We start from the raw sequence: 25,677 nt of genomic DNA, 5'->3' as shown, positions 1-25,677 counted from the left end.
TCAGCAGATTATGAGGGTCAGGAAACCGTGGCTATCTCAAGAACTGCCAGAATGAATTAGCAGCAGCTGTCATGTCTTTTGTGTCTCAACACTACAGGAAAGAAAGTCCAGCAGGAGCCAGTGGAAACAAAGATAAAGGATCCTCAGAAGCACAGATTAGATAAAACCGTAGTGCACAAAAACAAAACAAAACAGGTCTATGTCTTTTAAGCGCCATTCCCTCCTGTCAGTCTCACTCAAATCAGGGATTTGGATGTTTTCATGAGGTGACAGGCCTTGAGGAGAAGTTCAGTTTCCAAAGGGAGCCTGGTCAGGAATTCCCTCCTCCAAAAAATGAGGGCCTCTTCACACAGCCAACAACTAGAGTGATGTCTAGTAATGGCCATCACCTTTAAAATAAAACCAGACAAATCTGTAGTGTGTCACAGTTGCTAGAAGCCATGATAGCTAAATAGAACCTCTGTGATCAGAGAAAGCAAGATTCTGAGAACAACAGTTGCTGAGGGCAGTGGGGGAGATACAGGGCCGTAGCCAAGATTTCATGTTTGGTGGAAACCACAGCAGGATTTGTTGTTTGGGGGGCCGGAGACCACCCGGTTTGGGGCGGCCCAGGGCTCTCGGCACTGTAAGCTGCCTTGGGTCCCACAAGCTAACCCCCCTCCGCCTGGGCACCCACAGCAGCTCTGCCCCCCCTTCTTATGTGCCCCTCACTCAGAGAGACAGAGACTTCTTGACTCTTCCTCCCCCCCTTTGCTCTGTGTCATGAGCCCTGAGGAGGAGGAGCTGGAAAGGTTAACAGACCTGGAAGAGTTGCCAGCCAGTTCCTCAGCTAAACAAACAGCAGCTGGTCCATCAATCACTCTCCAGGCACCAGTGTCAGCTGTTGACGATCAATCTCCTCCAAGTTCTCCTCCTCCCACTTCAAGAGTTCAAAGCAGGCTCCAGAAAGAACTTTCAGAGCGAAGACATGAGGCATGGTGATGCTTCAGATCTCTCAGCTCTGAGTTCTAGCAGAGTCACTGCCACCCAGGGAGCAGGCTGACTGAGACTCCCCCATTGCTCCCACCCAGGACCTGGTAACCTTGTGGAAGCAACAAGTCTATTCTCTGGCTTGCATCCATGCTCCTTCCTGATCCTGACCTGCTTGATTTCCTTGGCACCCTGACTTTTTGGCTTTTGGACATTGACTTCTGATTCCAGTTTGTGATTCCTGATTGGTGACTTGGCTCCTGCATGATTTCTTGGACTTTGACCTTAGACTGGCTTTGGACTCCTGCCTGCCTGCACCCTGAGAACATGACACTCTGCAAGGTGTGTTAGGAAAGGGAAGAGAAAAAAGCGAGAAGACCAGCAGCAATGCTATTACTTGTTCAGAGTGGCGGTGAGCAAAGGGGGCCCTCCAATGGGGGGCCATATAGTTGGAAGGGGCGTTTGAAAGGATGGGCCTGGCCCCTCCCAGGGCCCACTGGAGCTACGGACCTGAGGGAGAAAAGGTCACAAGTTCTCACAGAGCTGTTCCTCTCAAGACCAGTTCTTGAAAGACCTCTCTCAACCCCACCTACCTCCCAGGATATCTGTTTTGGGGAGCGGGAGGGAAAAGAGATTGTAAACCGTTCTGAGACTCCGAGTGAAGGGTGGGGTATAAATAGACTTCCCAATCCCCAGGTCCCAGCGGGGGATCCCCTGGTTTTACAGGCTTCTCCCCGCCCACAGCCAGTGGCTGGTGAGGGGAAGCTCTGCCCCCACAGTCATCATGTACTTCTAGAGCTCCAGCAGGTTTAGAAACCTGCAAACAGGTCCGTTTTTAAAATGTGTGCCTTTAAAGTTGAGCAGGAAACAGGAAGCGCTTCACGGGGAAGGGTCAGCAGCAGTTTTGTCGGAGCACACACCCTCCATTTGTTTTGCTTTCATTTTCAGGCAAGTAAAGTTGTGGAGGAACCAGACCCAATAAGTGTGTGTGAGAGAGAGGGCGGGAGGGGGCAGGGGATTCCCCGGTTTAGAGGCCCTCCTCCTGCTTTAGAAAGCTGGGGGGGGGGGGGAGGAATGTCTACTGGGCACTCTATTATTCCCTATGGAGAACGATTCCCATAGGGAATAATGGGGAATTGATCTACGGGTATCTGGGGCTCAGGGTGGGCGATGTTCTTTGAGGTAGAGGCACCAATTTTGCAGCATAGCATCTGGCGCCCTTCCTCAAAACATCCTTGAAGTTTCAAAAGGATTGGACCAGGGGGGCCAATTCTATGAGCCCCCAAAGAAGGTGCCCCTATCCTTCATTATTTCTAATGGAGGGAAGGCATTGAAAAGGTGTGCAGTCCTTTTCAATGTGATGGCCAGAACTCCCTTTGAAGTTCAATTGTACATGTTCCAGCCTTGCTCGTGACTCCACCCCCAATGTCTCCTGGCTCCACCCCCAAAGTCCCCAGATATTTCTTGACTTGGACTTGGCAACCCTAGGTATAAATTCAATGTCTTCTCTTCTTCTTCTAGGCCCTTTCCTCCAAAAAAAATAAGTCTACCAGATATGGTTGCCAGGTCTGTGTTGGAAAATACCTGGAGGCTTTGGGGGTGGATCTGGGAGTGGGGAGGGGAGGGGCCTCAGCATGGGACAATGCCCTAGTGTCCACCCTTCAAAACAGCCATTTTCTCCAGGGGAGCTGATCTCTGCCAGCTGGAGATCGGTTGTAAAAGTGGGTGATCTCCAGGCCCCACCTGGAGGCTGGCAACCCTACTACCAGCAGCTTCTCTCTCCCCCCCCCTTCAGGGTCACCCTACTTCATTCAGCCTGTGAAGGCAAAGACATGCTGGGGAGGGCAATTTAACACATTTGGTCGAGTCACCTGTCTTGCAAAGTGCTTGAGTCAGCAGATTATGAGGGTCAGGAAACCGTGGCTATCTCAAGAACTGCCAGAATGAATTAGCAGCAGCTGTCATGTCTTTTGGGTCTCAACACTACAGATTACAGACAGTGCAGGAAAGAAAGTCTGGTAGGAGCCAGGTAGGTGCCACATTCCTGCTGTTTGTGTCCGGTATTGAGAGAACGAGTTTTAGGGACTGGTTTGAGGTGCTCTTGGGTTTTTGGCAACTTAACTTCCTGGAGTCATGAGTTAATTAATTGTCTGTTTATACATGCTGTTGCTTAGCTAGTTAGAGGTAGAGCCAGGGCTTTTTTTTTGTAACAGGAACTCCTTTACATATTAGGCCACACCCCCTGTTGCAGCCAATCCTCCTGGAGCTTACAGTAGGCCCTGTACTAAGAGCCTCATAAGCTCTTGAAGCATTGGCTACATCAGGGGTGTGTGGCCTAACATGCAAAGGAGTTCCTGCTACAAAAAAAGTCCTGGGTAGAGCCAAGGAGCTGCTCTGCACATATTTCCCGCCAGAGGCTAGGTGTCAATATGTATATTAACCGGTATTGGTAATCAATACATTGGAGATGGACTAGAGAGAAAGCATTGACTGCGGGGTGACATGATAGAGGTTTACAAGATTATGCCTGGGATGGAGAAAGCAGAGAAAGAAGTACTTTTCTCCCTTTCTCACAATATAAGAACTCGTGGGCATTCAATGAAATTGCTGAGCAGTCAGGTTAAAATGGATAAAAGGAAGTACTTCTTCACCCAAAGGGTGATTAATGTGGAATTCCCTACCACAGGAGGTGGCGGCGGCTACAAGCATAGCCAGCTTCAAGAAGGGATTGGATAAAAATATGGAGCAGAGGTCCATCAGTGGTGATTAGCCACAGTATATATATATATGTGTGTGTGTGTATGTATGTATGTATATATGTGTGTGTGTGTATACACACACACACATATTGGTCACTGTGTGACACAGAGTGTTGGACTGGATGGGCCATTGGCCTGATCCAACATGTCTTCTCTTATGTTCTTAGTTTCAGTTTTACAATCCTTTGTATTCATCTCTAGTCCTCCACACCGGTTGCCGTTTAGATCTCAGAGAGTGAACATGTAGTTAGAAAAGACAGATAGGATGTTTTATTTTCTTGTTTTGTAGAATTCCAAGTTATCCTTTCCTCACTAGATCAGTAAAGATTGCTTTTAAAGCTAAATGCATGTGGCTGACTGCTTTGTGCTTTGTTTTGCATCACTCTGCTAAGAAATCCCTATGTATCTTTTTCGTATGATTAATGTTGATTGTATTTGTTCGTTCTCTATTCTTTCTTTTCTTTGTATGTCCATCTTTTCTTAATAAAAATTTCATATATTCAAAAAAAGAAAAAAAAAGAAATCCCTAACGGGTGAACCGTATGGTTCTTCTGGGGGAATTTGGACCATGCTCCCACCTTCCGGCAAAAGAGAGAACTAAGCCCATGAAAGCCCTTTAGTGCTTCTGATATTCTAAACCAGCTCCCCCAGTAGGTAACCCGGATTTGATTGGCTTCAGCGCACAGGAGAGGCCTACAGGAATGTGAAGGCTAAATGGGCCAGAGAAGACAGACAGAGTCAGGGTCAACCTCTAATTAACACTTGCTTTGTTAACTCTCCCCAGGTAGCTTCTGCTCACTCTCTGGAAGAATGGCCATTAAGAGTTTTAAACTCCCAAGATACAGTAATTGGAGGTGCTCCAGCAGGCCCAGACTTCATTTGCCGGTTGGATTTTTGGAAAAAGAAAAGGACTATAACAGAGTCAGTGCAAAAGTTCACGGAGCTGAGGCTCTGGGGTTCAGGTGGAGTCTCTCATTTATCCTCCTCTCCCACTCTACTTCAGCCCCCTTTCTAAGGTTGCCAATCCCCAGGTGGGGACAGGGCATCCCCCAGTTTGGAGGCCAGCCCCGCTTCAGGGTTATCAGAAAAAGGGGGGAGGGGAGGGAAATGTCTGCTGGGAACTCTATTATTTCCTATGGAGACTTGTGCGGTCTCTTTAAATGTGATGGTCAGAACTCCCTTGGAGTTCATTAAGCTTGTCACACCTTTGCTCCTGGCTCCACCTCCAAAGTCTCCTGGCTCCACCCCCAAAGTCCCCAGATATTTCTTGAATTGGACTTGGCAACCCTACCCCTTTCCCACTCTGCATCTCAGCTAGGGTTGCCAGGTCCAATTCAAGAAATATCTAGGAACTTTGGGGGTGGAGCCAGGAGACTTTGGGGGTGCAGTCAGGAGCAAGGTTGCGACAAGCATAACTGCCCATCACATTTAAAAGGACCATCTGTTCTTCTGGGCTGCAACTGAAGGGTCCATGTACAGCAGTTGATTGGGTGGCGGGTGTGTCAGTAAAAAGTCACATGATAGCAGTTCTGCAAACATAAGGGGATTACTTGACTTTCCAATAAATGCATTGCCAAACATCAGAGCAATGAAACAGAGAAAGGCACCTGAAAAAGACACTTGAGGCCAGGCAGCCTATTTGAAGCCTCAGGGGAGGGGCAAAAAGGATCTAGGAGTCCTGGGTTCAGATTCCTCAACCTCATGTCAATCACTCCCTCTCAGTGTAGCCTACCTCACAAGGATGTTGTAGGAATACAGTGGGGCAGCGAGAACTGGCTTAAAAGAAGGGAAGGTGACCATTTAGCTTTTGTTTCTCATAAGCCATAACCGTAAATTAAAACAGAACAAAACCCTACAACAAAGACCTCAAATACCCTGCTTTTAAGCTATTTATTCTTTCCTCTCTGTAAAATCAGGTGTTTAAACCACTCTGAGAATCTCATGGTGCAGTACTCTTACTCCAGTCAACATCCTTTGGTTTCAATGGGCATAGAATAGAGCAGGGGTGTCAAACATGTGGCCTGGGGGCCGAATCAGGCCCCTGGAAGGCTCCTATCAGGCCCCCGAGCAACTGGCTGTTGTCTGCTTCCTTCTGCATAGCAGCTTGCTTTGCAAGGCTTCCTCAATTGTACAAGAGCTACAGAGCCAAGCCTCTCTTCCTTCTATTGGCTAAGACTCCTCTCTCCACTGGTTCCCTGGGGAAAGAAGGAAAGAGCCAGAGCTTCCTTTGCCCAGTTCCCTGGATCCCATGGAAGCAATAGAAAGAAAGCACGTTTAAGACCAATGAATGCTAATGTTTTAAGGGTTTAAAAAAATCTTTAATTGTGTTTGTCTGTCTTCTTTATAAAGTTTATATTTTGCTACCTAATCTTATATAGGTACACACATGGCCCAGCCTGACATGACCCAGCCCAACAAGGTCTCATTTATGTCAGATTCGGCCCTCATAACAAATGAGTTCCACACCCCTGGAATAGAGTTACTCCACAGGGGGCTGTTTTGGCTGTCCTATTCTGATTGAAATTTGAAAATGTGCATCTGTTTGGAAACTGGGCATCCCAGATGCTGGTTGATAGCGCAATCCTAAACAAAGTTGCACAGCCCCATGGCGCAGAGTGGTAAAGCTGCAGTATTGCAGTCTGAACTCTGCTCACACCTGAGTTCAATTCCAGTGGAAGCTAGTTCAGGTAGCCGGCTCCTGGTTGACTCAGCCTTCCATCCTTCTGAGGTTGGTAAAATGAGTACCCAGCTTGCTGGGGGGAAAGTCTGCCGTGAAAACATTGTGAAAGCAACGTCACCCCAGAGTCGGAAATGACTGGTGCTTGCACCTTTACCTTTAAACAAAGTTGCATCCTTCTAAGCTCCATAACTTCAACGTTTAGAAGCCATAACTCTGTTTAGGATTCTCTTACAGTAGAGTCCTAAACAGAATCCAGCTACCCAAAGAAAATGCCCCAAACTTCATATTAGTTGTTTTTTTAAAAATTAAAAATGAGTTTCAATCCATCACTCAAAATGGGGGAGGGATCTTGGGTGTTTTAATTGTTGGCGAAAGGGTTGTCAGGAACATTTAGATAACACCCATTTTTATCCCTCCTCTCACCTTTCAAAATGAGTCACCTTGAAAGTGGGCAAAACAAAAGACCAATCCCTTCTCCTTAAATAAATAACAAGCAAACAAAAGAAACTCCATTTGCAGTTCATAGATTTTCTCTGGACTGCGCACAAAGAAAGGTTTGCCTTGCCTTCCACTTTGATAGGACTTGTTTCACTTTTCTCTGGCTTGCACCCACTGATGGTAGAAAGTTGAAAAGCATGCAAAATGGGTCCCCAGACCTCATTTGTCTGACATCTCAGCAATACAGAATTTCTCTGGCACTTGGTTACACAAATCGATCAGTGCATTTATGCCACTGTGCATTATCAGTACAAATGCCATCTGGAAATGAAATTGCTATAGCGTGGCAATTCATAAATGATCACCGTTTGTATCCTGGTGGCCTTTGTGGTTGTCTTTCCGTTCATTTTTTACAATGAAGTGATTAAGGCTGAGAATGATAAGCGAGACTCTTCGTGAGAAGCTGAGCTCAAGGTGTCAAATTATCAGGGCTTTTTTTGTAGCAGGAGCTCCTTTCCATATTAGGCCACACAGCCCTGATGTAGCCAATCCTCCAAGAGCTTACAGGGCTCGTAGTACAGGGCCTACTGTAAGTTCCAAGAGGATTAGCTGCATAAGGGGGTGTGGCCTAATATGCAAAGGAGTTCCTGCTACAAAAAAAGCCCTACAAATTATTATGGGAAAAGAGGCACCTCAGTCTCTGCTAAGCCTTGCTGTTCAAGTAACCGCTGGGCTGGGATAGATCCAAGTGTGCAGTATAGCTATACATCCACAGTATTCCAATGTATTTCTCTTTTAGAATAGTGTTATCAGAATAATTTTTTCTGCTGACATATTCAAGAAAGGAATATTGGCTGTTTACCTCATTACATATAATTTACCCATTTTCATTTTATGTATTCTTTTTTTCTAACTGGCAAACTAGAATGATGTTTATAATGTATAGAATAATGTTAAAGAGTAAATTAGGCAGACAAGAACATCCCTAGGAATTACATGTCCTTTTCTTTCACCTAGACTTGCAGCAACAGCAATTAACAGGCAACTTTTATTACCTTTTATTGCTATCCAGACCAAATGGTCTTCCAATTTATTACATTATTTCGCCATTTGATCCTAAGTTTGCATCAGTTTACACTCTTAACCCACCAACTACATGTATTTCAGCCCACTGTACCCTCTCCCCTTGTCTGAAGAAGGCTGCATACATTCTGAATAAAACTTTGTTGGTCTTAAAGGTGCCACTGGACTCCTACTTTGTTCTACTGGGCTGGGAGAAAGACTCAAGGATGGAGATTTCATGTTCCATCTGGCTCCCAACTACATGAAAATCCCAACCAGGCTGTACTGTTGTTGCTTTTTTAAAAATCAGAATTTGTTTTAAACAAAATTTCTACTCACCTTGACTGATTTTGATATTGGTGTGTGGGAAAGCGTGAATGAGGATGAAAGCCCCGGAGAGGGTTGTGTAGAAACTCCACCGCAGCATCCTTCCAGGCTGAGGTCTCCTGGCCAGGGCTGCAGAAAGCTGGCTGCTACCTGAAGCCTCCTCTCCGCTCTGCGTCCCCTCACAGTGCCACAGAGGAATCTGGAGCAGCTGCGGAGAGGCTCCACGGGCCACTCCCTCCCCACCCCCAAGCACAAACTTTTCAATGAGAACATGCACCAGAAAGCCAGCCAAGCTCCTGGCTGCACATGCCTTCTTCTCTCTTCTCTCTCACCCCCACCAAACACACATGCTCACATCAGCCCAGAGAATCCCAAACAGAACAAGGATGAAACAAGAGCTGGAAAATCTTGCCTAAGTAAGGTAAAGTTGGAGTCCAGTGCAGTGTTTGTTCCCTCTTAGCTGATTTTTAGCCTCTTGGCTCACAAAAATTGGCCCCAGAATCATAGAATCAAAGTTGAAAGGGATCTCTAGGGTCATCTAGTCCAACCTCCTGCACAATGCAGAGCAGACTAATTTTGCATTAGCTCACAACTTTAATACCAGTAGCTCATAGAGTAGACTTTTTGCTCACAAGACTCTGCAGTTTAGAGGGAACATCCAATGGCAAGAAGGAGGAGGAGAATAATAATAATAATAATAATAATAATAATAATAATAATAATAATAAAAAATTGGATTTATATCCCAGCCTATACTCTGAATCTCAAGAGTCTCAGAGTGGTGACAATCTCCTTACCTCCCCACACCACGACAGACACCCTTTGAGGTAGGTGGGGCTGAGAGAGCTCTTACAGCAGCTTCCCTTTCAAGGACAACCTCTGCGAGAGCTATGGCTGACCCAAGGCCATTCCAGCAGTTGCAAATGGAGGAGTGGGGAATGAAACCCGGTTTCCCCAGATAAGAGTCCGCACACTTAACCACTACATGAAACTGTCTCTCAAGTTCTATATATTTATGGATTTATATTGGAGATTTTGGGCAGGAAAACAGACAGTTAAAATTGGCAGTCAGTCAGTTAAGTCCAGTTTTGGAGACAGCTAAAGTGGGCAGTCAGTCTGTTAGTATGGAAACAGTCTGATGAGGGTCTGGTCAAGCTTGCAACAGTCCAAGTAAGGTTCCTGCCCTGCATGTCATCTAGTTAGGACAAGTATTATAACAGGGAGAGAAGGAGCGTTTTTTCCCTACTATGATTTGTTTCTTCTGTTCACTTTTTAAAAAATGTCTGTAAATAGTTAAATACTTTAAATAAATGCTGTTTGTTTAAAGTGGAATCCCTCTGTACCACATAGTTTCTCCCAACCGCTTAGAACGCTAGTAGTGGGTAGGGGAGCCCCAAAGATCCATGGGAAACCCCGAGGCAGGTGAGTCCAGAGGGAGGTTAGGAGCCTAACTAAGAGCCCCGGACAGGGACAATGGTGGCAGCGAATACCCTGAGGCAGCAAAGAGGAACAGCTCTTCCAGGTCAGCATATCAGGCAGGGCTGGGGCCAGCTAGCAGACGCAGAACCGGTCCACCACACCCACAGCAGTCCTGTGAGGTACGCTGGGCTGAAAGAGAGCAACAGGCCCCCAATCATCCCAGTAATTTCCATAGCAGAGTGGGGCCAGGACCTTGAGTCCCCACCCCCAAGTCCTAGTCCTGCTCCGCTATACCAGTCCGGCACCCTGAACAAAATCCTAAATCAAACATTCCTGCATGCAATCAATCCATTCATCCCCACGTATAGAAAAGCTAGCATGTCAGGACAAAGGTTAGGTCCAACCTTTTCCCTGACAAGCTTGTTTTCTAGGTCCCTGGAAGAACATATTTCAAACGGATGAGTCAGGCAACCGTCTTAAGGCCTCATCTGCCGTTGGAAGCAACCCAACCCAGACACAGGTTTTCCACCTCAGTGAGAACCAGCCACAGATGTGTGTTGGACAAAGGTCTGGGGATTAGATTGTTTTGGCTGGGAGGTGCTGTAGGTTTATCCATGGTTGACAGAGCCCAGCATGAGTTTAGGCCAAAGAAGAGAAAGAATTCACATCTTTCCCCAGTTAGTAATTCAGGCTTCCAGCTGGAATGGAGGAAGGAGAGCAGGCATGTGCCATCCAATGGGCCATTATGGCGGAGAAGTCCTTTTGCTGCATGTTTCCACAGATAGCTGAAGAACCACTTCTGAGCAATCCTAAACAAAGTTATGCCTTTATAAGTCCACTGAAGTCCCCTATGGGAGTTGTTACCTTTCCATAGGGTTTGCAATGCAGAGATGTTCCGCCAGGCAATTGGTTGAGGACAGTGACAGTTTGACAGTCTTGTATCCCCCACACAGGGCCGGTGCGTGGGAGTAGGCAAAGTAGGCAGTTGCCTAGGGTGCCACCTGGCCTCCCTGACGCATGACTCTGGCTCCTGACCACTGTCCCCTTGTCCTTTCCCATCACCAAGCTGCCCTCAACAAAGCCAAGCCACCTTCCTCTCCCTGATGTGTGATTTGGCCTCCCACCTCATCCTATCCTGCCACCCTCCTTCCTAACATGGCTGGCAAGCATTTATTTTCACAATTTTTTATAAAAAAAAAATTAAAAATCAGTAAATTAAAAATGTGAAAAGTTTCAAGTTTGGCGCTCTTCAATTTTCCTATATATTTTAATAATGGGTGCTAGACGGTGATTTGCCTAGGGCGCCAGAAAGCCTAGCACCGGCCCTGTCCCCACACCTCCCTTCTCCTCCTCTTATATCCCCAGGGGCTGGTGGGTTATACAAATTTTGTCCACCATCTGGATGTTATATTGATTTGCTGTTAATTGCTGAACTATTTTAATTTTGGTTTCTTATTTATTGTCTACACACGTTGTAAGCCGCCCTGAGACCTATTTTTAGGGAAGGACGGCCAATAAACTGAGCTTAATAAATAAATAACTGCAGGGCTTTTTTCTGCTGTTGCAGGAACTCCTTTGCATATTAGGCCACACACCCCTGATGTAGCCAGTCCTCCAAGCGCCTACAGGGCTCTTCGTACAGGGCCTACTGGAAGCTCCAGGAAGATTGGCTGCATCAGGGGGTGTGACCTAATATGCAAAGGAGTTCCTGCTACAAAAAAAAGCCCTGAATAACTGTGCTTAAGATTGTACAGCAAGGAGCATGTGAAACCATGCAATAGTACCATTCCTGCTGGGTCAATAACTGTTGTCACCTTCCAAGCCTTCTCCACTCCAGTTAGACTGGTTATAGGCAATGCAATATGGGATTCTCTGAAAGGCGTTTGTCTCCCAGCTTTCACCTTGTACATCTTTGGGGTTAAGAGGCTGGTGCCTGAACTGCAGAAGGTCACTGGCTGTTAGAAAGGGCTTACAGGGGTGACTGAGAATTACAGGTGGGGTCAAGACCCTTGTCAGCCGGCAGCAATCATAGGCGAGGAGTCATCTTCTCTCTCAGAGCCATCGGGCACCACGTGACCTGAAGAGCTTAAACATCTGGCCGAAGGAAAATTGTTTTGAGCAGGGAATGATAAACATCCAGCGGTGGAGAGAGCACTGCAGCATCCAACCGGCTGATCAGGGCCTGGATTTGGATGAGGTCATAGGCCAGGGATGCTGAACTCCTTTTGTTCTGAGGGCCGAATCTGACATGAATGAGACCTTGTTGGGCTGGACCATGTCAGGCTGGGTCAAGTGTGGACCTATTTAAGATTAGGTAGCAGGGATATAAACTTTATAAAGGACACGGACAAACACAATGAAATAAAGAACACCTTAAAACATGCTTAAAACATTAGCACCCATTGGTCTTAAAGGTGATTCTTTGTATCTCTCCCATGCAATCTAGGGCACTGGGCAAAGGAAGCTCTGGCTTTTTCCTTCCTTCCTCAGGGGACCAAGCGGGAGGAGTCTCAGCCAATAGAAGGAAGAGAGGCTTGGCTCTGTAGCTCTTGTGCAATTGAGCAAGCCTTGCAAAGCAAGCTGTGATGCAGAAGGAAGCAAGAGAGGGAGAAGGAAGCAGACGACAGCCAGTTGCTTGGGGGCCTGATAGGAGCCTTCCAGGGGCTTGATTCGACCCTGAGGTCGCATGTTTGACACCCCTGTCATAGGCTGTGTTTGGATCAGGCAGGGTTGGTTGGAAGTTACAGATAAGGCAGCGGCAGGCTAGGGGTCTCCAGTGTCATGTACTGGATGGATTCAGGGCCAGACCTGCCACTAAGCAAACTAGGTGATTGCCTAGGGTGCCAGCCTTCTGGGGGCACTGAATCGGGTGCCCCCCATGTGACTTGGTGATGTTATCACTGCAAGGTGGACCCCAGAAGTTAGCCTTGCTTCAGGTGCCAGACACTCTAGGGGTGCCCCTGGATGGATTTGTGGATACAAACCAGGCCAGGGGTGAGAGCTGGTACAAGAAAGAACTGAGTAGTGGTAAGGAAGTGGTCAAAATGGCACGTCCCATCTTCTGCTTTGAGCTCCCCCCCCAAAAAAGAGACAGATAGCATTACCCAACCATTACATAGCCTGAATAGCCCTGGTGGACCCAATCTCATCAGAGCTTGGAAAGCTGAGCAGAAGACCACCAAAGAGGACAGGGGATGTTAGGTGGAGAGAGAGGCAAATGGTGAGCCACCTCTGCTCATGAGTTGGTTGACAGCACTTTATTCATACGACTGCATACAATGTGGAGTCTTTGCATGTTCCTCTCTGTTCATGCAATCCCTTCAGACTCCTGGAAAGATCATTCCCAAGGCCTGTGAAGAGGAATAGCCATGTAGGGGAAAGGGGATGGAGTGAAGATGATGATGATTTTGGATTTATATCCCGCCCTATACTCTGAATCTCAGTCTCAGAGTGGTCACAATTTCCTCTACCTTCCCCTCCCACAACAAACACCCTGTGAGGAGGTGGGGCTGAGAGTGCAGCAGCTGCCCTTTCAAGGACAGCTTCCATGAAAGCTATGGCTGACCCAAGGCAATCTCAGCAGGTGCAAGTGGAGGAGTGGGGAATCAAACCCGGTTCTCCCAGATAAGAGTCTGCACACTTATTCACTACACCAAACTGGCTGTTATCCACTACACCAAATTGAAGGATGAGGGAGTGAAGCTATCCCTGCCACCTTTTTCTGCAAGCACAACCCCCACTGAGGAAAAAGCTCAATTCCATCACCTCCTCATTCCAGCCCACAACCTTCATGGTGATTTGTCTGCATGGATACCAAGAGTGTAGATATGTAATGAGACCTGTACCCCAAAAACCTGGGCAGATCAGGTCCTGACCTAATGGCCACCTATCAAGAGATTTGCCAAGCTTGCAAATCTCTGGGGAAAAACAACCTTTAACGTCTGTTTCCTCTTCCTCTGACAATGTTACTTTGGGAAACAACAGCCAAATTATTGTGAACTCTTGCTGACTAAAGCAAGATGTTATCTCCTACATCAAGATCTTCCTGTGATGCTATATGGCATGGTATTGTGAGATAAGAATGTTTTTGACTAACTGGTGAACATATATAAAATAAAGCCTGCTTGCCTGACAAGCAGAACGCATTCTCTCCTCAAGCACTCATGTCAGAGTTGTCATTGCAACAAACAGCCCATGGATTGTTTTTCTGGGGATTAAAAAGGGCTGCAGGAATGGAGATGGAAAACAGCAATGTACACTTGGATGGATACATGCAGGGATGGAATTCTAGCAGGAGCTCCTTTGGATATTAGGCCACACACCCGATGTAGCCAATCCTGCAAGAGCTTACAAGGCTCTTTTTTGTAAGCTCTTGGAGAATTGGCTACATCAGGGTGTGTGGCCTAATATGCAAAGGAGCTCCTGCTAGAGTTTCACCAGTACCAATACATGTCAGTACTGGTCAGAATTGCAAGTTATTTTCACTCCTGGACCAGGCAAACCTCAGTTCAGATCTTGATATGTCAACCCCCAGGCTGGCCCCTCCATCTAACTTACTTCAGGGGGCTGTTATGAGGCCACCAGGAAACAAAAGATAAATCATTCTTTACAAAAGCTCAAAGGGCTAAAGAAAAAAAAATCACCTTGACCTTATTTGACACAAATAAACAGATCTTTATTTTCCATAAATATACATTCTCAGACAATATTGTTGTGGGCAAAAATAAAAATGTACAGAAGCATTCAGCGGAACTGACAGGATTGGATGATTTTGCGAGGATCACTCACCGCTTTGGGAAACGGCTCTTGTTTCTTAAATACATCCAAGACACAAAAGGTCAGTCGCAAGGAGAACCAAAAATCTTTAACTTACATGAACCTTCCCTTCACACAAGGTGAAGTCAACACATTTTGGCTTTTAGAGAGGATTCGGTGCATGAAATTGGTACTGCCCATGCCTTAAGCAAAAGCTCTGATTACCTCACACCTCCTGTACACCTCAAATGAACTTGGGAGTTCAACTAGAGATGGGCATGAACGGGGAAAATTGTGGTTTGTTTGATTGCCTGGTTTGTGGTTTGTTTGGTTCAGTAGGTATAGAACAGTCCCCTTATGAGTTAGAGAGGCCAAACTCACCAGGAGTCTTCAGCAGGCTTTCCTCCACCCGCCCGCCAAATTTGGTGAAGACTGATTTTGGAATGTCCAAGCTGTAGCCCCCAAAACAGGTACCCCCAGGAAAGCTGTTTCAGCTCTCACAACTAACTCTTTTCATGCTGCAAAGTGAAAGCAGCTGAGTCAGGGTGTCTGCTCCCAAAGAGCAGAATGAGCTCCGTGATTAGCTCCCAGAGCTGCCAGAAAAGCTATGGACAACTACTGTGGGTGTTTAAGGGCTCCTGAAAGCCCACCCTCTATGTTGCCTAGGAATTGATTGAATCAGTCCCAAGCTGTCTGGAAAAACAACTGGCAAAAATGAACTAAATGAACAACTAAGGACCAAACCGGTTCAAAACCAACCACAAACCAGCTCCGTGCTCAAACTGTGGTTCCTTTGTCAGTTTGTGCCCATCCTTAGGTTCAACTGTTTCCCAGGATACAGCGAGCCAAAAGCCAATCCTTTGTGAAGTGTTCCTGAAGACAGCTCAAGATGTTAACATCAAAAGATAAAGTCAACTTGTGACCACTTTTCTGCTCCGGGATGCAATTCCCAACATCTCCCGTACAAAGGCCTCAAGAAATAAGTGATGGGAAAGGATTTTTTCTACTTGAGATGCTGAGGAGAATAAAAAGGCTCTAAAAACAGACTCTCCTTCACAATAGGGTTTTGAAAGCCTCATGCCCCACTCTTCTCCTGCTACCTGGCTGGCATTTAGAGGGCAGAGTAGAATAAGGAGGAAAACAGCAGGCTCACCTGCTCCCTTCACCTCCTCTCCTTTGTTCTCTCCTTGTGTGAGGACAGAAAACGGGAGACGTCTGGCCGCAGTTTGTTGTGGTTTCCCAATAAGATGAAATGAAAAAAATGCAGTTTGTTTGTTCTCTCTTAAAAACTAGGATTCTGAGCTAGGGAGCCTGGAATATTTTTAGTCCTGGACAAAGAGAGGAAGGAGGCAGGAGCATGCTAGCTGCTGGACTTCCTACCTTCAGAACTAAAGTGCTTTGCCTTCCCCCCCCCCCTTTTTTTTAAAGTTTCCACACAAAGCGGTGCTGTAACATCCCTCCGTCCAGGTTTTACCCATCATCACTATTCTCGTTCCCAAAGCCTTGCTTTACTCCGGTCTTTTGGGGAAGACTGCAGCCCAAGTACACCATCTGGAAGGAACGGTGCACATTTTCTTGTCCTGCCAGGGTCCTTCCAAATCAGCACCATTTCCTTGCCCTCATGGCTGTCAAGAACCCTTCATTTATTCTGGCCCCTTTCAGACAGCCTTTGTAATCCATTTTGGCAGCCGGTCGCTTATGGATTTCTTGGTGCTGTTTCATACACAAATGTTTTAGTAGCTGGATGCTAACGGATTTCACTTATCTTTTCATACAAAGCTGCTTGCGTCCGGTAAGCCAAACGTGTTTGAGCTGTTCTTGTTGTTCTGCTTTCTTCTGTTTTCACCTCTTCTTTGCACTCCTCAGTCCCTGCACTGTGTGGTTTAAAATGTCTGCAGCGCTTTCGATAGCGTTGTGCTTCCACCCTTGAACTTTCTGGGGGGGGGGGGGGAATGCTCTAAGTTGAGTGCTATAGAGATAGACCAATATAGCACTTCAGTGCTACAGCGGCACTACTGAGATATCATGGCACCACTGAGATACGTGGAGTTTGTAGCTGCTGTTACATGGATAGAGGAGGAGAGTAGTTCAATGGGCAGCGGGTGCACAGGGCATCAGGATTTAGTGTTACAGAAATTGCTAGCCAAAGATTAGTTCTGATAGTCACACATCCATGAATGCCCAGATGCAACTGGATAATTAAGTGCTAGTTAATTGGCTAGTTAACTTGCTATCAAAAGAAATGTATCTCAGGGAGACACATATCTCAGGGAGGCAAACTTCTTTTTGGGTTGAAGATTGGCGTGTGTTCCGTTTGGATATCTGTGAGGCTAGTCAGGACTTCTTTTGTAGCAAGGACTCCTTTGCATATTAGACCACACCTCCTAATGCAGCCAATCCTCCAACAGCTTATAGGGCTCATAGTACAAGGCCTTCTATAAGCTTCAGGAGGGTTGGCTACATCAGGGGTGGGTGGCCTAATATGCAAAGGGGTTCCTGCTACAAAACCCCCCTGAGGCTAGTGATCTTTTAGTCATGGTCAGTATCTCTGTTTGGTTTGACTTATCCTGGAGGTGCTTACGTTTTATCATGTGCTTCTGCAAATACTTCATTGGTCTATGCAGAGTTGCAGGGTGCATTTGGCAAGCAGTGTTTCCTTCAAGTATTGCAGGAGGGCATCTTTAAGGGTCCAAGCCAGTCTCTTATCTCTTATCTGGGAGATCTGGTTTGGATTCCCCACTCCTCCACTTGCAGCTGCTGGAATGGCCTTGGGTCAGCCATAGCTCTCGAAGAGGTTGTCCTTGAAAGGGCAGCTTCTGAGAGAGTTCTCTCAGCCCCACGTACCTCACAGGGTATCTGTTGTTGAGGAGGAAGGCAAAGGAAATTGTAAGCCGGTCTGAGACTCTGAAATTCAGAGAAAAGGGCAGGATATAAATCTAATATCATCATCTTCTCAGCACACATAGTCCATCAGCGCTAGCGGGTTGAACCTCACAATAAGGACATGTGGCACAACTCTATGATGGGCAGAAGGGGTGATGAACAGTGGCTCTGCAGCTTCTGTAACGCTAGTCACTGATGCCTTGAGCACCCACTGCCCAATGAGCTACTTCTCTCCTCCTGCATCCATGTAACAAAAGCCACTATCTCATTGCTGCTATCTCAATGGTGCTGCAGTAGCACTGACATGCCGTACTGTTCTAGCACTACAGTGCTCAACTTAGAACATTTTTTAAAAAGTTCAAGATTGTGTGGGGAATTCAGGCTGGCACAGTTTGAAATGGCCAGATCCCTTCAGAGACGACTCATTAGTCAAATGAAATTTGCTATGTGAAACCTCCATCCCTGTATCTCTCTACTCAGAACCGGGCCAACAAGGGATAACATCCCACTTAGAATGATAATGTGAAAGGGGCTTTTATCTATTTGTCACTAGAATGCTTTTTGAGAGCTTAAAAAAACCCTTCAGCCCTCTGGCAGCCCAGCAAGAAAAAAAATGAAGAGAAATCTTCATTGCCTGGTAGCAGGCAAGCTGAGGTTGCTGGTATCTGCTCACAGCCTGAAACTTTTAAAGGATAAATGTCCCTGGCAGTGGAGACAGGCATCCCAATGTATTGACTGATGTTGTTAGCTGCCCTGAGCCTGCCTCGGCGCGGAGGGCGGGATATAAATAAAATGATGATGATGATGATTACAGGGAGTTCCTTCACCTGCTAAGGCTGCTTTGCTCACTTCAGAGAGCCAGTTTGGTGTAGTGGCTAAGTGCGCAGACTCTTATCTGGGAGAACCGGGTTTGATTCCCCTCTCCTCCACATGCACCTGCTGATGTGACCCTGGGTTAGCCACAAGTTCTCTCGGAGCTGTTCTGCTCAAGAGCAGTTCTTGGGAGAGCTCTCTCAGCCCCACCTACCTCACAGGATGTCTGTTGTGGGGAGGGGATGGGAAAAGAGAGTAAGTCGCTCTGAGACTCCTTCAGGTAGTAAAGGGCGGGGCATAAATCCAATCTCCTCTTCTTCATCTTCCCCTTCAAGGGTAGGAGAAACTCTTCACAAGTTTCCCTTTGCACTGGCAGATCTGGTTCCTCCACTGAAATGAACATAGCAGTGTACTGGACCACTGGGCACTCTTACATTTGGCGCCCTGATACAGGTGCAACCCACCATCTCCTTCCATTGATTTTATTTGGTCAACTCTAGGATGTGATCTGTGGGCAGCAACTTTAATAGCAGGATACCAGAGGTCTTTCACTGAGGCAACACCCAGTCTCTTTTATAAAACATGAGACTTCACAGGAAAGAGACTATTGTCTCCGTTACATTCCTTCTGTATGTACTACTACTGACACAAGCGCACACACTACTGGATTTGGTTAAGCTACTACGAGGTCAGAAACTTGATTAAGACAGGATTTCACCAGACGTTCTACTGCTAAAATAACATCCTAAAGTTCTAGCCTAGTTACCACACATCCACCAAAGAACACACAAGAACTTACATCTCCCAATACAATGACTTCTGGACACGCACAGCAGGGGGCCGTAAAAGGACCCGAGAAGCTTGTATGGAGCTCAAAGTTGTGGCTGTGAACGAGTCCGTGATCTGCACTACACAACCACGTAGCAGGCGAAATAATCTCAAAAAAATCTATCGATGACAACAATTTCAAATTGTTTCCATTGCCCTACGTGGCAACGTTAAGAACTCTGACGTGGACGCAGCGACCGGTGCAAAGTGGCCCCTTACCCTGCGCGGCAACATCATGATCCTGAGAAAATAAATTAACAGAATGCATGATTTTGCATGAATGGAAAGTTCGGAGGCATGGACCCTTTTGGTGCGCTGTCCAGCTGGAATGGTTCTTTTTGATTCCATGGAGATTACGTGTACGTATGTGTGTGACCGTGCGTGCGTGGATGACTTCTGTTGTATACTGGCTTGCAGTTGCATTGCCGTCATCGGTCTCACGTCACTTCCAGAGATGCTGGCGAGACGCGATCGCACTCGGCTCTCGACCGGAGACTGTGCCACTGCTCCACGGCTGTCCGGTGAGAATTGAGCATTCGTCGCCAGTGTTTGGATTCTGGGGAGCCAGTTGAGTACTGACCAATCACGATTCTCCCAATAAAGTCATTGCTGCTTTTCACATTGTGCCCATAGACTGAAGAAATAAACAGACACAGGAGGGGGAGGGGGATTAACACAAAGGACAGCAGAAAGCAAAGTTGGATCAATTAGTTTGGGGGCGGGGGGGAGGAATTAGGAAGATACTTTTGACCTCAAAACATCACAGATCCATAAAAGTTGAACTCATCCAGAGAAAAATAAATTTTAATGGAGGTGAATCTAGAAAACACAACACAGCAATTTATCAGAACTATGAACAGTATAATTCACATGAACATATGAAGCTGCCTTCATATGTTCCTGTTTCTACCAAAAAACAACCTTGTAAACACTTATAAAGATAGTCCAGTGGCACCGTTAAGAACAATGGAGTTTAACTTCCATTTCTATGTGTCTGAGGAAGTGTGCAAGCACATGAAAGCTCATACCCTGAATAAACTGAATCAGACCCTCGGTCCATCAAAGTCAGTATTGTCTACTCAGACGGGCAGCGGCTCTCCAGGGTCTCAAGCTGAGGTTTCTCACGCCTACTCGTCTGGACCATTTTATAATTGGAGATGTCGGAGATTGAACCTGGGACCTTCTGCTTACCAAACAGATGCTCTACCGCTGAGCCACCATCCCTCCCCTTCCAAGAAAGAAAGGCTAAAACTGTTTTAAATTAATAAATAAAGTCAGGCACAGTATGTATCAGTTAGACATATCAGATATATACTAAACACTCAGGGCTCTTTTTTTTCAGCAGGAATTCACAGGAATGCAGTTCTGGCTAGCATGGAGCCAAGGGGTGTGTGTGGCCTAATATGCAAACTAATTCCTGCTGGATTTTTTCTACCAAAAAGCTCTGTGTGAAACAATGCTGATGTCAGGGAGTGTGGCCTAATAAGCAAATGAGTTCCTGTTTCTACCAAAAAACAACCTTGTAAACACTTATAAAGATAGTCCAGTGGCACCGTTAAGAACAATGGCGTTTAACTTCCATTTCTATGTGTCTGAGGAAGTGTGCAAGCACATGAAAGCTCATACCCTGAATAAACTTTTGTTGGTCTTAAATGTGCCACTGGACTCAAAATTTGTTCTGCGGCTTCAGACCAACACGGCTGCCCACCTGGATCTAAATCTGGATATGAGCTTTTGTGTTGCATAAAGAAGTGTGTGTGCACCTAGCCAGGAAAAACAGCCCCAGAGCAAACTAATTTATGCAGTAGCTCACAACTTTAATGCCCGTGGCTCACTTAGTAAAATTTTTGCTCACAAGACTCTATGGCTTAGAGAGAACACTGGCCCTAACCTATGCTATTGTGAGCTCCAAGGAGGGAAGGCAACATACTGAAACAAACAAACCACCTCCTCTTTCTCCTCTCCTGGATTACAGGGAGATGCGAGTGACTCATGGAGAGAAGACACAACATGGTGTTGTGGTTAGGATGCTGGATGAGAGAGACTTGGCTCATAACACCCACTGAAATATGAACCTTGCTGGGTGGTCTTGTGCCAGCTACTGACTCTCAGCCTAAAATGTAGGACTGTTGGGGTGGGAACCCCAGGTGCTCCTTCTGCCGTGGGCTGGCTAGGAGACCTCGGATCAGGCCCTCTCTTCCTCAGTCTAGTCTTCCTCAGACAGCTGTTTTTGCAGGAGTTAGACAAAAGAAGGGAGAACAAGAATGTGAGCTGCTTTGGGTGCCCACTGGTGAGCAAAGCAGAGTATAAATAGCTAAATAAAACTGGTGGGAGGATCTCTATGTAAGCCACCCTGAGCTCCTGGAAGGTATCGGACAGTTCAATATTGCTGTTCATTTCTCTGACACACCTTTTGAACCTCACTAGATGACTCTGGAGGTCCCTTCCAACTCTATGATTCACGGGGAAGCTCAGGGAAGGAGCATGCAAGCGGCAATTAAGGTTTAGACCAGGGGTGGCCAAACTTGCTTAATGTAAGAGCCACATAGAATAAATGTCAGATGTTTGAGAGCCACAAGATATGAACTTCAGATGTTTGAGAGCTGCAAGACAGGAAGGCAGGCAGGCGAATAAATGGGGAAGGGAGAGGTGGAAAGAAGGCAACTTTAACTTTAAATGCATTCTCCAAGCCACCAACTGGCTTGACTTGGAGAAGTGATTTAAAGAGAGAAATACCTTCTCCAAGCAGGCCAATAGGGCAGCGGGGGCTTCAAGAGCCACACAATATATGTCAAAGAGGTTATCCTTTTCTCTCTCTCATATAGCGTCTATGACAATGTGAAAGGGTGTGACCTGTCTACTTGCAATAGGCAAGCACAAAGAAAGAGATCTGGCACTGGGTAGATTAAAAACAGCAAAAGCAGTTTTCTTTAAGCCTTCGTTTTCCAATTGCTTGCTAGAAAATGAGTCATTCTAGTGATAATTATCATGGCTCTTAATCTACCCAAAAGCAAAAAAAGAAAACAAAACCTGAAACCGCATGGCAGGCATATACCAGGCTGAGCACAAAGTAATGATAATTTAAAAAAAACCAAAGCCCCAACTACAAAGCCCTTATTTGCAGTCATTATCACTGGATTGCACTTGTTAGAACCTCCTAAAAAATAACCACCCATTATCATTAACCCACCCCAGCCCCCACACAGCTGGAAACGCTAGTCCACTCTGCACTACAAGGACTCCCCAGGGAGCTAGAGGATGAGATCTGAAAGAGGAAAGCATTTGTGCAGGAGAGATCCCAAAGGAAGCTGGACACATTCCTTCAGCAAAGTCGGAAACAACAACCACCTAGTGATCAAAGACTGCTTCTTCATAAGCCTGGCACGTCTGCCATTTTAAAATCAGTTCTAAGCTGCAGGTTGCGTCTAAATTGCCTCGCGAAGCCTTGAGGACTGCTTTGAACTGGGCAGATTGTTCAAGTCCTCCCTCACAAGGGCTAATGCTCGGCTCACTAAGAGCTCACAACAGCTAATGTTTGGGTTGCAGCAGGGCTTCTTTTTGGTAGCAGGAACTCCTCTGCATATTAGGTCATGCCCTCTGACGTAGCCAATCCTCCAAAAGCTTCCAGAGCTCTTCTTGCAGGGCCTACTGTAAGCTCCAGGAGGATTGGCTACGTCAGGGGTGTGGGGCCTAATATGCAAAGCAAAGGAGTTCCTGCTACAAAAAAAGCCCTGCCCCCTAAGCTACGCTATTGTGAGCTCCAAGGAGGGAAGGCAATGGTGCTTTTATATCAGGGGTGGCAAAACTGTGGCTCAGGAACCACATGTGGCTCTTTCACACATACTGTGTGGCTTTCAAAGCTCACCTGCACTGTCAGCTAGCTTGGAGAAGGAATTTCTCTCTCTTTAAATCATTTCTCCATGCCAAGCCAGCCAGCGCTTTGGAGAATGTATTTAAAATTGCTTTCTTCCCACCTTTTCTCCCTTCTCCCTCTCCAACTATTTTCCTTCCTTTCTTCCTTCCTTCCTACCTACCTACATCTGATGTTTATGTCTTGTGGCTTTCAAGTATCTTATGTCTATTCTATGTGGATCTTATATTAAGTAAGTTTGGCCACCCCTGCTTTATACAGAGAGAAAGAGAGAGAGCCTCAGCATGAGCATGAGGAGACAGGGTCACTGAATTGGCAACCTCTTCTAACAGCCCCAAAAATTCAAAGGAAATGACATTCGTCCCTCCTTTTATAGTCACATGACATGAAACTTGCTGCGGAGCATCTGAAGACTACCAACACGGGAATGCTCTTGGTTTTTTGCATTCTGGGAACACATGCTTTTGTGCTGAAGTAGCCCAGAGGGTTTGTGTTGGAGGAGAATCTCAACCCAGGCCTCTAATTTATGGGCCTGAAAAGTTCCAGGACAACACTACAACAGTTTGAAGAATTACACTGAATTCAAACACGTACACTCATTGCCTAAGTTGGCAACGTCCAGCACTAACTGGACGTTGCAAAAAGAGCTTGGTAGGTCCTAACCTGGATGGGCCCAGGCTAGTCTGGTCTTCTCAAATTTCAGAAGCTAAGCAGGGTCAGCCTTAGTTAATTCTTGGATGGGAGACGGCCAAAGAAATTGAGAGTTGCTATGCTATGCAGAGGCAAGCAAGCAATGGGAAACCACCTAAGAGTCACTGAGCAATCAAGAGGCAGCAGCATGCACAAGTGAAAGAGCCCTTTGGTGTTCAAGAAAGAAAAGAGCAGAGATGAGGCTTCAGACTTACATGGAATCAAAAGCAAGGGTCATTTTGTCAAAAAAGAGGAGCCGGAGCTCATTAGCACAACTCACTTGCGTATGCCTCACACCCCTGAAATCTCTGGAAGGTTGAACAAAGCAGGAGTCAAGTTTCACCTTTAAGACCAACCAAGTTTTATTGAGAATGAAAGCTTATGTTCTCAATAAAACTTTGTTGGTCTTAAAAGGTGAAACTTGACTCCTGCTTTGTTCAACTGCTTCAGACCAACACAGTGTACTCAATAATATCTGCTCAGCATCTGCCTTAAAATGCTTCTTGAATTATAACTGTCATCATAAAACCTTCCTCCCATCATACTTTTAAAAATTACTTTCTCCTATGTGGCCATAGTGGCATGAGGAAGATTTCCATCCATCTGCTTTAGATGTTTTGGCTATTTTCCCTTGTGTGTGTGTGTGTGTGTGGGGAAAATCATTAGAAAGTTCAAATCTTAAAGTTCAGAATTCTCATGGGGGTTTTGAACAATGAAGCCCATAAGCAATTATTTGGGAGGGGAAGGAAGAAAGAAAGAGCACAATAAAATTTAGAGATTCTGGAGCTCCGCTTCTGCCCAAAACAAAGCCTGATTGAAAGGAAAATGGCATCCATCACAGAATCATTGGCCCAATTGTTGGGGAAGGCGTTTTAAATTTCAGAGGTGAGAAGGTTGCAATAAATGGAAACTTGAGACTTAAGCTTATCAAAACAAAAAAAGCTTACTATAAAACATCAGGAAAAGATACGGGATAAAAGAAATAAAACTTAGCTTTCTAGCATGGCTATCTACGTCTTATCTGCTGCATGCCTACTTTACAACCTTTGTTAGCTTGCTTCTTGTTCCCAAAGAACTTTGAGACAGGAAGACAGGCAATTCACTTTGCATATGAAATCAAAGAAGTTTCACACAAAGGTGCCAACTGACCAATACAGTATTTTACATTTTTCCTGGGCTTAGAACAGGGGTGTCGAACATGCAGCCTGGGGGGCGAATCAGGCCCCCAGAGGGCTCCTATCAGACCACCGAGAAACTGTCTGTCATCTGCTTCCTTCTCCCTCTCTCTTGCTTCCTTCATAACAGTTTGTTTTGCAAGGCTTGTTCAATCGCACAGGAGCTACAGAGCAAACCCTCTATTTTCTCCATTGGCTGAGGCTCCTCCCTTGGGGAGGAAGTGGGGAGAGAAGGAAGAGCCAGAGCTTCCTTTGCCCAGTTCCCTGGATTCCATGGGAGAAATACAAAGAAAGCACCTTTAAGACCAACAAGTGCTAATGTTTAAAACATGTTCTAAGGGTTTTTTTTAAAGTCCTACCTGGATGGAGGGTGCTGGAGGTTCTCACAAACAAACTGCCTCCAAGACTTCCCAGCTCATCAGAGCTCCTTGAGAGCAACGGACGTCTAGGGCGTAATGCTTCACGAATGTGTGCGACGTGGCCCAGGTGGCAGCTCTGCAGATGTCCACCAGTGGGACCCCCCTGAGAAACGCTGTGGATGCAGCCAGTGCCCTCGTGGAGTGCGCACGGACAAGATGTGGAAGAGGCTTCTTTGCTAGCAGGTAGCAGAGTTTGATAGTTTCCACAATCCATCTAGATAACTGCTGTGCGGATATGCGGCTTCCTTTGGTCCGGGTTGCATACAAGACAAAGAGGGAGGAAGAATGGCGAGATTCCCACATTCTGTGCAGGTATAACGACAAGGCCTGTTGGACATCCAAGGTATGTAGCCTTCTTTTCTCATCCGAGGAAGGGACAGGAGAAAAAGTGGGCAGAACTATGTCTGCTGACAAATGAAATTCTGAAGTGATTTTGGGTAAAAAGTTCAAATCAGGGGCTAGAGTCACCCCCTCCTGGGTGAAAGTGAGATAGGGGGAGTCACGACACAGCGCTCTGAGTTCCCCTACTCTGTGTGAAGTAATGGCTACCAGGAAAGCTGTCTTCCACGCTAGGAGCTGGTGTGAGCAC

General features: G+C 46.2%; 2 protein-coding genes across 3 annotated transcripts in view; both read right to left on the bottom strand.

Moving 5' to 3' along the window:
* Positions 1-8,376, bottom strand: part of CLEC19A (C-type lectin domain containing 19A) — a 37,089-nt gene extending 28,713 nt beyond the window's left edge. Inside the window, exon 1 of the mRNA XM_060260880.1 lies at positions 8,248-8,376. Coding sequence (XP_060116863.1) covers positions 8,248-8,335 — 88 coding nt within the window. The 5' untranslated portion in view covers positions 8,336-8,376. The remainder of the gene's footprint in view (positions 1-8,247) is intronic.
* Positions 8,377-18,573: 10,197 nt separating this feature from the next.
* Positions 18,574-25,677, bottom strand: part of SYT17 (synaptotagmin 17) — a 135,166-nt gene continuing 128,062 nt past the window's right edge. For both annotated transcript variants that reach the window (XM_060260878.1, XM_060260879.1), the window contains exon 8: positions 18,574-19,567. In XM_060260878.1, the coding sequence (XP_060116861.1) occupies positions 19,371-19,567 (197 nt within the window). In that variant the 3' untranslated portion in view covers positions 18,574-19,370. The remainder of the gene's footprint in view (positions 19,568-25,677) is intronic.

Source organism: Heteronotia binoei, chromosome 20 (genome assembly GCF_032191835.1).
Source record: "Heteronotia binoei isolate CCM8104 ecotype False Entrance Well chromosome 20, APGP_CSIRO_Hbin_v1, whole genome shotgun sequence".
Taxonomy (NCBI): domain Eukaryota; kingdom Metazoa; phylum Chordata; class Lepidosauria; order Squamata; family Gekkonidae; genus Heteronotia; species Heteronotia binoei.
The sequence above is the reverse complement of the archived record's forward strand: the minus strand, read 5'-3'. Positions and strand labels throughout refer to the sequence as shown.